General features: G+C 46.0%; 1 protein-coding gene across 1 annotated transcript in view; it reads right to left on the bottom strand.

The window, feature by feature from the left end:
• The window catches only part of TGM3 (transglutaminase 3), a 31,291-nt gene extending 19,897 nt beyond the window's left edge, over positions 1-11,394 (bottom strand). The window contains exons 1-6 of the mRNA XM_060285207.2: positions 11,217-11,394; positions 10,630-10,872; positions 9,904-10,022; positions 8,382-8,510; positions 4,992-5,169; positions 4,753-4,888 (exon numbers count right to left, since the gene is read on the bottom strand). Coding sequence (XP_060141190.1) covers positions 4,753-4,888; positions 4,992-5,169; positions 8,382-8,510; positions 9,904-10,022; positions 10,630-10,872; positions 11,217-11,394 — 983 coding nt within the window. The remainder of the gene's footprint in view (positions 1-4,752; positions 4,889-4,991; positions 5,170-8,381; positions 8,511-9,903; positions 10,023-10,629; positions 10,873-11,216) is intronic.
• Positions 11,395-11,844: the final 450 nt, after the last annotated feature.

Below are 11,844 nucleotides of genomic sequence, written 5' to 3' on the forward strand. Positions count from 1 at the left end.
CCATCTGCCTTCCACCTCGGAGCTCTATAAAAGGCTACAAATAGAGTCAAGTCTGTGACTCGAGAAACTGGGGAATCAAGTTGAATGAAATAAGAAAATGAGCCAGAAATGCCAAGGTAAAGATAACCTTGGCCGAACTGTTCCAAATCATTTGGTTGCAGGTCTCAGAAACCTCCTTTATAGTGGTGTAGAAGGGAACCATATTAAAGAAGCTTCCCCCAGAGTGTCCTGACTCCAAAGAAGTGAAAACTCCAGAGCCTTGTGCCTTTTAAGCCCAACCACTGTCATGAGCAGAATGGCTTAGAAGAAAATGGACCCCACTGGATCCTGTAATGTGATTCAAAGAAGGATCTACATTAGAGAAATGCAAATCAAAACTACAATGAGATATCATCTCACACCAGTCAGAATGGCCATCATCAAAAAATCTAGAAACAATAAATGCTGGAGAGGGTGTGGAGAAAAGGGAACACTCTTGCACTGCTGGTGGGAATGTGAATTGCTTCAGCCACTATGGAGAACAGTATGGAGGTTCCTTAAAAAACTACAAATAGAACTACTATATGACCCAGCAATGCCACTACTGGGCATATACCCTGAGAAAACCAAAATTCAAAAAGAGTCATGTACCAAAATGTTCATTGCAGCTCTATTTACAATAGCCCGGAGATGGAAACAACCTAAGTGCCCATCATCGGATGAATGGATAAAGAAGATGTGACACATATATACAATGGAATATTACTCAGCCATAAAAAGAAACGAAATTGAGCTATTTGTAATGAGGTGGATAGACCTAGAGTCTGTCATACAGAGTGAAGTAAGTCAGAAAGAAAAAGACAAATACCGTATGCTAACACATATATATGGAATTTAAGAAAAAAAATGTCATGAAGAACCTAGGGGTAAAGCAGGAATAAAGACGCAGACCTCCTAGAGAACGGACCTGAGGTTATGGGGAGGAGGAAGGGTGAGCTGTGACAGGGCGAGAGAGAGTCATGGACATATACACACTAACAAACGTAGTTAGGTAGATAGCTAGTGGGAAGCAGCCGCATGGCACAGGGATATTGGCTCGGTGCTTTGTGACAGCCTGGAGGGGTGGGATAGGGAGGGTGGGAGGGAGGGAGACGCAAGAGGGAAGACATATGGGAACATATGTTTATGTATGACTGATTCACTTTGTTATAAAGCAGAAATTAACACACCATTGTAAAGCAATTATACTCCAATAAAGATGTTAAAAAAAAACAAAAACAACAAAAAAAAAGAAGGATCTAGAAGAAATTTTTGAGGTCCCCGACCTAGCCCTTCATTTTACAGATGGGAAACAAAGGTTTCCCAAAGGTTACCCAAAGCCTTACTCTATCCCGTCCCCTAATCCTAACCCGTACGATAACACTAACCCATGACCTCAGACGTACGCTCAACCTAAACCGTTGTCGTACCCTAACCTGTCCCCTAAACCGTCCCTGTCTCCTAACCCTAACCCTAATCCTAACCCTAACTCGTCCCCTAATCCTAACCCATACGCTAACACTAACTCGTGCCCTCACACGTACGCTCAGCCTAAACCGTTTTCATACCCTAATCTGTACCCTAAACCGTCCCCGTTCCCTAACCCTAAGCCTAACCCTTACCCGAAGCCTTACCCTAAACCGTCCCCTAATCCTAACCCGTACAAACAAAGGGATCTCTAAGATCCCTTCCAGCTCTAATGTTCTTTGACTGGGGAGAGTCATGTTGACAGACACCTAGGTCCACCTCCAACTTGGATGCTATTTCAGTTTGACTTTGGGCAAATTGTTTCTCCCCACTGAGCTGCTGAGACAGCATCTAGTATCATAGAAAAGTTGCGTTTGCTGCCTAAGTGTGAACCTAAGAACCCAGCTTTTCCACCTGGTTGGTGTCCAGCCACTCCTTTTCTGGAAAATCTCAAAGTAAGCGGTCTGAATTCTCAAACATCAGTCAGGAATAGTGATAACATTCTTTGGCATCTCTCTGGTGCTTCATAGTTTACAAAGCCGCCTGGGTTCAAATCCCAGCTCCACCATTTTCTAGTTACCTGCCCTTGGGTGAATGACTCTGTGTCTCAGGTTCCTCAACTGTAAAATGGGGTGTTCATAATAGTGCCTACTTCATTGTTTCTGAAGAGTACATGCAAGCACTCAGAACATTACCTGGAACACAAAAATTGCTCAGCAAATTATTAATTGCTGCTGTTATCATTATTAAGCACTTTCAGATGCTTAACCTCACTTGATCCTTACATTCTATTACTTTAAGCAAATCTGGACAAGGTTCTAAAAATTTTTAACATTTACAACATACAAAGATTCAGTTGGAAGGATTTCTGTTCAAACCCAAACTGTCCTTTTAATAATAGGTTAGGAATCCCACTCTATGCAGAAAATGACTCGTGGGACAGCTCCCCCACTACCCCCCGGTGGGAACCATGTTGAAGGGATGCAATAGCTCCCTTGGGAGGGGTAGCTCTTACATAAAAAGTGGGGCAAACTGAAGCTGCAGAGAATAAAATAATTAAAGACTTAAGTGAACATCTAGATTCAGGCCAACCTTTATATTTCACTGCTGGGGAAACTGGGGACCAGAAACATGAAGTGGCTTTCACAAGTTCTAGAGCCAGATGGTAGTGGGGCTGGAACTAGGGCTCAGGATTCCCTGTGTGCACACCACCCAGTGCAGGTTCCCCACCCACAGCTGGTAGGGAGGAGGGTGGGGAGGGACTCACAGCTCTCACTGCTTTCTGAGGACGGTTCTGATGAGGGGGGATGAGACTCCCAGGAAAAATCACAGCTTTAGGGCCCAATACCCTGCAATGAGGCCAAGAGAAATGACAGTGGAGACACCCTGGAATGTCTCCACAGGCCCAGACTTGCCCCAAGGTGATTATATTTGGAATGAATTATGAAGCTAATGTGGAGTGGTAGCATGAACCAGGAAGCAAGAGATCTCAGGACTAATTACAAATTCAGCTTAAAGGCCCCACCTTCCTGTTCCCAGGAAGTTTTCCTTGATGGCTCCCTCCCTGAGTTCCCACAGTGCTTACAGTCTGAATCACGCACCTGGCATACCCCACACCATCCCACATTGCTAAATAGCTTCTACTAATGGCCTCCCCACTCCTTATCTCCTAGCAGCACCAGATATGCTCTCAGTGGAGGGACTGAGCCTTAAGCATTCTGGTCTCTCTGCAGTTGCTAGTGTGCAGGATGATCACAGAAGGGTTACGCCAAAGGGGACCTCCCCTTCCCCAAATCAGTCACTTGTTGAACCAAGCATCTCCTTTTGTGAAGGAAGCCAAAGTCAGGACTGTCATTGCCCCAAGGATCAGAACAGGTTACAATGGGATTTTGGACACAGTAACAAAAGAAAAAAACAGGCAGAAGAAAAGACCTTCATTTATGAGAAGCTGGGAAAAAAACCTCTCTGTAAGTAGCCGTGCCACTAGAGAGAAACGTTGTGTACGGGCAGGTTAAGAAAGAACCTCTGAAATAAGCTTTCTCTGCCCCATTAAACCCTAGAATCCATGTGACCTTGAGTGAATTCATACTCCTCCCTCCCTTCAGAGGGGAGGGGCTGCTTACACTACTCAGTGCCATTATTGGTGTGGGGTGTTGTTTATTTGTTTTAAAAGCTTTTTCTGTTCATTTTACTATTGCTTTGACTTTATTAGTTACCCTGAGTACATTTCAGTAAAGTTGGATCTACTTATTCTGGGAATAATAAGTAATAAAGAATTTTTTTATAGACCATTTCAAAGTTGAACATCTGGAAATAAGATGGCATCTGTTATCAGGTTATCTAGACAAGTATATGCATGTGAGGGATTATGTGTGTGTATAGCCTTTGAAATGGATTCAAACAATGGATTATTGACATATGCATGTAGTACTTTATATACATAGACACCTAGATATCTATGTGTATATACAGATATAGACATAATTATTTTCAGTTGCCATCTGGTAATAACTTGGCATATGGTTTAATCTTAAATAGCTGTAACAATATCTATTTTATGTATATATGCAGCTATACAAAGTTATGAATATATGTCTATAAGTTTTAGATAACTTACTTCCAGTTGGCATTTATTATATATTACATACACATGTGTGTGGATAGATTCGTGTGCACATAGCATATTTATGGTTAGAAATACATATGCCCAGTTACATAGAAAGCTCCTTTTTGTTCAGCTGGAATCCAGAATAAGCTAACATGTTATTCTATCAACCATGATACACAGCAAGTATATATGCCTAAGAGAAAATGTGTCGCTTTTCTCTAAGAAAACCCAGAAGTCATATGGGTTGCCTGAAGTGACATAAGTCTATATTTATTACTAGAAAATCAATGGTTTCAGTGTTTATCTTCTAAAGTAGCATGGGGTCCAGTGGGCGCTACAAATTCAGGGAAGAGCCCAGGAATCATATCTTGCACTGGTATAACAGCCTTCATCTGGCGGCGAGATAAAGTAGACCATCAGATTTTGCAGAACTCTGAGAAGAGCTGTTTCGGGTCTTGCTAGATTCTTGCTAGATTCAGCATTTTCATTTTACACTTGATCTTAGCCAAAAGGTCAAGAAGGGATAGCATTTCCACTCTAAACCATATGTTGACATGGTACTTGCCTCCTAACTCCTGTTTGGAGCTGGGTCCCAGGAGCTGGGGAGAGCTGGGGAGAAGCTGCTCAGATGTGGTGCTCAGAAAGGGTCAGACACTCACCATACGCTGTCACTGCCTTTGTCCATGGGCCATCCTCTGGGGTCATAGTACACATCCACGCTGAGGTTTTTGTCTGTGTCATGAGCTGAGTTGAAGTTGGTGATAACTCGGGAGGGAATCCCCAAACACCGCAGCGCTGCAAGTCAAGGGCAGTCTGAGGACTTGGGGTGCAGTGGAGGTGGTATCTTGGGATACCCCACTGCTGCCCACCCAGGAAAGGCACATCACACCCAGAGTACCTGTGTTGAGGGTCCCAGCGAAGACCCAGCACTGGCCGTATCGGACTGGCCTGAAGCCAGAACTTTGCCACCGCTTGAGGATCTCCACGCTGCCATTCCAGTTCCTCGGGTCCTGGCCACCTACGTAGTTACCACTCCAGTTCCCAGAAACCACACCATAGTCATCATTGGCATTGATCTGGGCAGGAAAAAAACCCCAAAGAAATCAGCACAGAGAGTGACATGCAGAGTTCAGGGGACAAGATAAGGAGACACGGAAGGAAGCCAGGGAGCCTCCTTCAAGTGGATTTTCTGTCTTTCTGGGTGATTTGGATGATAATTGTGACAATGATCCCCCTAGGGGTATCAAGCGGTATATGAATTTAACAGTGCTTTCCTTAACAGGCCATGTTTGCCCCTAATTCACATATCATCCCCAGCTCACAGGGAAAACTGAGGCTCCGGGGCTTGTCAGTGGTGAGGGACGGGCAAAAAATCAGCCTGCAGGCAATTTCTGGCCAGAACTCATGGGCAGCTGCTGCTGCCTGACTCGAGAGTCCACGGTTTGAAGCTCTCTTTTGGTGTCTTGGTCTTCTAAACAGATCCCCTTAGAACTTCAGCAACTAACTTCTTCTTGGAAAGAATAAAGATGGACTGTTGCTTTTCATTCATTCATTCATTTATTCGTTCCCTCAACTTAAGGCATGATTCTTGTATAAGTAACACAACCACGATGCAGTATGAAAAGAGCGCTGGACTAGCGATCAAAAGATTTGAGTTTCTTAGTCTTAGTCTTTTATAGACTCATATTGAAATATTTAGGGATGAAATGATATAATGTCTGGGATTTATCAAACAATCTGTGGAGGAAGGGACAGAGATGAAACAAGAATGGCCTTGAGTGGGTAATGGCTGAAGCCGGTGATGGGTACGTAAGAGTTCATTTTACTTTTTCCTCTACTTTAGTGAAAGTCTGAACTGTTCCATGACAAAAAGTTAAAAGAGAATGAAAAAAGGAGAAACCTGAGAGAAAAACAAATATCGTATATTATCGCTTATATGTGCAATCTAGAAAAATGGTACAGATGAATGTATTTGCAAAGCAGAACTAGACACACAGATGTACAGAACGAATATATGGTTACCAAGGGGGGAAAGGGGGTGGTGGGATGAATTGGGAGATTGGGATTGACATACACACACTACTAGGTATAAAACAGATAACTAATAAGAACCCGCTGTATCGCACAGGGAACTCCACTTTGCTGTACAGTAGAAACTAACACAACACTGTAAAACAACTATACCCCAATTAAAAAATTTTTTTTAAATAAAGTAAAATAATAGATAACTAATGAGAACCTACTGTATAGCACAGGGAGATCTACTCAATGCTCTGTGGTGACCTAAATGGGAAGGAAATCTAAAAAAGAGAGGATAGATGTATACGTCTAACTGATTCACTTTGCTTACAGCAGAAACTAACATAACATTGTAAAGCAACCCTACTCCAATAAAAAATAAAAAAAAAAGAAGAAGAAGAAACCCGAGTTGCAAGCCCAGCCTGGCTGCTTGTCAGCTGGGTGACTGCTTGCGCGGGAGTCGATTCCCCTCTCTGGGCCTTCATTCTTCACCTTCCAACACAGGGAACTTTAGAAACAAGTACTTCCTCAGCTGTCTTCCAGCAGCCACGTTTTCAGAGTTTATGAAACTTTGACTAGCATTTATCCCAACCTTACAGTGAGAACGGCTCCCTCTCTCAGTGGGGGCCACAAGGGCAAGGCCTATGAGGACGAACAGTCTGGAAATGGAAGGATCCTTGCCCAGGACAGGCTGACCCAGCCCTCCGCGGTCCCTCCGTGTGGTGGGTGAGCTCCACAGCCCCTCCAGGATGGTCTGGGCTGGAATAGCAGGATGGGGCCAGATGGGGCTCCTTCAAGATGGAAGATTGCACGGCCCATCCCCATCTCCTGAGTCACAGGTGCATCAGCCTCCAAAGTGGTAATCAGCAGGGTCATCTCTGACTGAAAGCTGAGGTTTCAAAGCCCCACACAGGCCATAATTCGCTCGTGGCCCAGCCCAACCAGGAGGGCTGGAGAGAGAGTGGGGAGGTTCCGCTGAGGCACCCAGCTCTGAGAACAAGTGGTTTGTCTGGAGGGCAGGGGTGAGTCAGCAGCTACTGGAGCCAGCTGCCTCCCCTCCCCTCTCCTGAGCTGAGGAGGCTCAACTTCCTAAAGTGCCTGAATCCAGCTTCCCTCGACCTTGGCGTTGGCTTTAATCCACCCCCTCCTGGGCCACTTGGTTTTCCAGGTTGGGCCCAGGCCCCACTCCCTCTCTGCACTCTTCCCAGCTGCCTTGGTCCCCACCATTTCCTCAGCACCTCCACATTGCCTGGGCCTCCCCACAGCTGTCCTGTGAAGTTTGGGTTAAGAAGTGCTGTCTGATGACCCCCGATATCTATCATGCAGTCAGAAGGTCATTCAAATTTCTAACCATGTAACTAGCTTGTTAGCTTGGATATTCTCCCAACTCAAAAGAGACTTGAAATGCCTAGTCCATTAATCAAAAAAAAAAAAAAAAAAAAAAGGTAAAGACACTCCTGAGTAATCATTTAGTTTCAGAGGGTTAAAGTTCAAGAACTCTCTGACTTTTAGCTTTTTACTTTGTAACTTTTGAGCAGGCTATCCCTTGTTTGGATAATTTCTGATGGAGGTGCTCTCTGCACACTGACTACAGAGCAGTGCATTCCTCCAGCATCCAGCTTATGTGTGCCTCTGAGTGCACGTGCACATGTGTCTGGGGAAGTGGGGACAGGTTTCTCACGTGGAGGGACTGGACAAGTGAAGGAGGCCCTGGGCGGGCAGTTGGAGGCCTTGTTCTGACCAGACTCACAGGCTGAGGCTGTGAGTGAGTCACTTCAGCCCCCTGGCATTAGTTTCCGCATCTAGACAATGACTGTGTTGGCCTCTGCCCTCCCCACTGGCACTGGAGCCCTCTGTGCTGAGGATGGGATGAGTCAGAGCAAAGGAGGTTAACGCTTCAGGCTCACTCAGGAGCTTACCCCCTTTCCCAGGAGCCCCAGGGATGGAGCAAATTCTCAGCGTTGCCTCCTTCTGGTCCTGGCAGACACCCAAAGACCGAATCCTTCGTCACTGGAGGAAGGCCTCGCAATACAGTGGAAAGGGCTTTGGAGCCAGGCAGCCTGGGTCCAGTTCTGCTTTTGCCACTCACTCGCTGTGTGTCTCAGGAATGTTCTTTAATGTAGAGGCTCCACGCGTGCGAAATGGGGATGGTAACAGCCACAACTACATTTTGTGAGATGTCAACCAAGGCTATAAGTGGTTGTGCCTAACCCATAGCTGGGTTTGATATAGAGGAATAACTAGTTATTATGGTTTTCTCATCACTCACCATTGCACTCAGCACCCGGCCAATATACTGGGGATCGTCTCTGCGGGCCACATCAGTAGCAGGGTCACGGCGAAAATTCAGACTATTATCCAGCAGAGACAGGCAAATGTTCAGAATGCCTTCTTCAAACTGTTCAAAATGGGACCATATGTTACGATGAAAGAAATGACAAATAGTATCAGCTTATTGAAGGCACGGGGGCTACCCTGGTAAGAACCATGGGCTCTGCCCAGATCCTTCTACTCCACAGCCTCCAGAGCTGAGAGAATCTGAGGAACAACCACCCAACTTGGGCTTTAACCCTGCAAACTCATCCAGAGCTCTGGCTATACACAAGGCCTTGAACTGAGGCCCCTAAAGTTAATGGCACTCCCTCACTGTTATGAACTTGAGAGCAATCACTTGGCCTGTCTGGGCCTCAATTTGTCCATCTTTATAACAGGGGATCAGACTGAGCTCATCTCAAAGTTTCCATCTAGATCTGACATTGATCTTGAGCATATTACTCAGACTTTGGGGGAACTGATTAAAAAGATAAAATGTCTCATTAAATTGGAATTTGAAGCCATTTTCACAAAATAAGACTTATTTTTGTCATTGCTTCTCAAATGGAGAAGGCCAAGCTCTTTCTTGCCTCAGGGTCTTTGCATGTGCAGTTCCTTCGACCTCCAGTGCTCTTCCCCAAGAGATCTATCTGGCTCCTTTGCCTCCTTCAGGTTTCTGATCAAAAGTCCTTTTCTAAGAGAGGCTTACCCAGATCTCGCCCTTCAAAAATATCTTCCCTTCCATCCCCGGGTGCACCTTATGCCCTTACCCACCCCATCCCACTTTCTTTTTGAATGAAATTTAACACAGAACCCAACATATAAAACTCAACATATAAAATATACGGCAGATGTGCTCTGGTTGACTACAGAATGGGGTCTGGACATGGCAGAGAATGCACCTGTCCACCCCCTGCTGGACATGCAAGGTACCCCACCCAAGGCACTTCCTTGTAATGTCTTCATTTGTCTACTGGAGAAAAGAAAAGGTGGAGGGAATCCCTGGATGTTTTTCAGGCTGAGCAAACCTGGGAACTCTGTGGACTCAGATGTCATACTAATGAAGGACCTTTGAAAGGTCGAATGCACACGCCAAGGAAGCTTCCTCACATTCTTACCTAGAATGAATAACAGAAACTACATTATTGTCCCAAGTGTCTCTACTGGGCCTTATCCTCATTTGTGCATCATGGTACCAATAACACTTCATTGCATCAATTTAGTTACGTGTCTGTTTTGCCCACTAGATTGTGACCTCCTCAAAGACAGGAAATCTGTCTTATCCATCTCCTGTATCCATAGTGTGCAGCTTGGGGCCTGGCACATAGTAGGTCATCAGTAAATGCCTTCTGAATGGATGAATGAAGAGACGGCAGGCGAATGGACAGATTTGGGAACTTCCACCTATCTGTGGGGCCAGCGGCTGAGCTTCTTGGGTATAATAGGGACATTACCACCAGGCTTTATGATCTTTTTACCTGTCCATAGTTCCAGCCAATCACGCTAATGTAACTTGTTCTTCCCACGAAGATGACGCCAGCATCTTCCTGCACATACTCCTCTCTCTCATCATGGTTACTCATAAAGACACTATCGGCTGTTTGACACAAAAAGCAGATATTAGGGGTTATAGAGAGGACTATAGAGACCAGTCGTCCTCTCAGTCCTGAGTATCCTCCTGGGGGCTGGAGCAAGCCCCACCTGCAACCCTTCACCCAACCTCCACTGAGGAGTGAAGCCTTGGGCTATAATGCTTCCACCTCATATTATGGGAACTATGAGCTTGAAAAAGAAGCTGGGATGACCTGAGAATCTGAAAATGAGACCCTTGGGAATGAAACACTTGCTTCTTCAGGCACAAGCTATCTCCACACTGCAGAATTGTGCTGTGGTCATTACACCGTACTATACAGTTTTCAAAAGCCCATGAGATCCCTGCAATAGCTCCAGAAATAGCAGGATGTCCATTTAATGGTGAGGAATTTGATGCTTGGAAGGGTAGAGTGACTGTCAGACACACAAAGCTGGTTAAGTGGCAGAGCTGGACTCAAACCCCTGGCTTCTGACTTCTAGCTTCTGTGCGGTTTCCATATTCCAGAAACTTTCCCTAATCAAACCTGAGTCCATGAAAATCATTCCCCCCGTCTCCCTTCCATGGGCATCGCTTGGCTGATTGCTGGGAGTGTGGGTGGCTAGGTGCCTACCTTGCAACCAGGGGTTAAAGAGCAGTATGAATGTTCCAACTTCCATAGTGGAGTCATTGCCCTCATAGGAGATCTCAATGCTCAGCGTGTATCTTCCTATGGGTGCATCGGCAGGACTGAGGATGGAGATGCTCAGAACATTGTTCTTGTTGTTCAGAAGTTGTGCACCCCAGCCAGTGCCACTTATCCTGTTGGAGAGTGGAAACACAGCCTTTGTCTTGGCCGACTCTGAGGGGTAAGGCCCTGTAAAAGAAGGCATAGGACAATGGAAACCAAGTCGTGTTGGCCAGACTGTGGGGAGAAACCAGATTCCAATATAACTGCCGGGGCCCTTTGGGAGACATCATACAATGAAGCATTGTGTTATGGCGCTGGAAGCAGCTGGAGAGACCACGTGGGCCAAATCCCTCTTGATGTGAAGACCGTGACCCTCAGACTCAGAGACAGGCCGAAACTTGCTCAAGGTCACACCAAGTCAATGGTAGAGCTGGGCTAAAGCCCGGGGCCACCACCACCACCATCCCTCGGATGCACAGCCCCGAGGTCTACTCAGATGTGTGTTGGCTGGGAGAGCAGAGAGCAGGTACCTGTGGAAGCTGTGAATGTCGCACTTCTGTTACAGCCGAGACATCGGTATACGGTCAATGACATGTAGAAGAGTTGGCCTCTCCGCACGATAAGCTCCTGGCTGGAGAACTTGTCTGTGTGATGTGCCTGCTCATTGAGGCTTATCTGCCAGTCGACACTCTGGAGTCCTAAAGCCATGAGACAGAAAAGAAGACTTGAGATCCTCAGAGGCAAGGGATGGTGGTGTGGGGGAAAAAGTATAAGTTACCAAAGAGACTGCTTTTGGACAGGGCTCGCTGGGGAAGAATATTCTAGGAAGAATCACATGAAAATGCAAGCATAGCAAGCACTTTACAACCTATTCCCATCTGCCTTTTCAGGCTGCTGAAGCTCTGCACACACTAGTCCCACTTCCCCCTCCCCCTGGCCAACTGTCACTCAGCTCTCAAAGAAGTAGCTTCACCCAACTGGCCAGGAGAACTGAGTAACCAATTCTGTCCACTTTATCCTCCTTCCTTTGTGGATGCGGGCTCACGTAGAACTGGGAGGAGGCTACTTCTCTCGAATCCACCACCCTGGTTTGGCTTCCTTGGTTTTTCCTTTGTGTCCTCCCAGATACCAGGTGTCTTCTATCACTCCAACACCCAG

The sequence above is a fragment of the Globicephala melas genome, chromosome 15 (assembly GCF_963455315.2).
Source record: "Globicephala melas chromosome 15, mGloMel1.2, whole genome shotgun sequence".
In the NCBI taxonomy this organism is placed as follows: Eukaryota; Metazoa; Chordata; class Mammalia; order Artiodactyla; family Delphinidae; genus Globicephala; species Globicephala melas.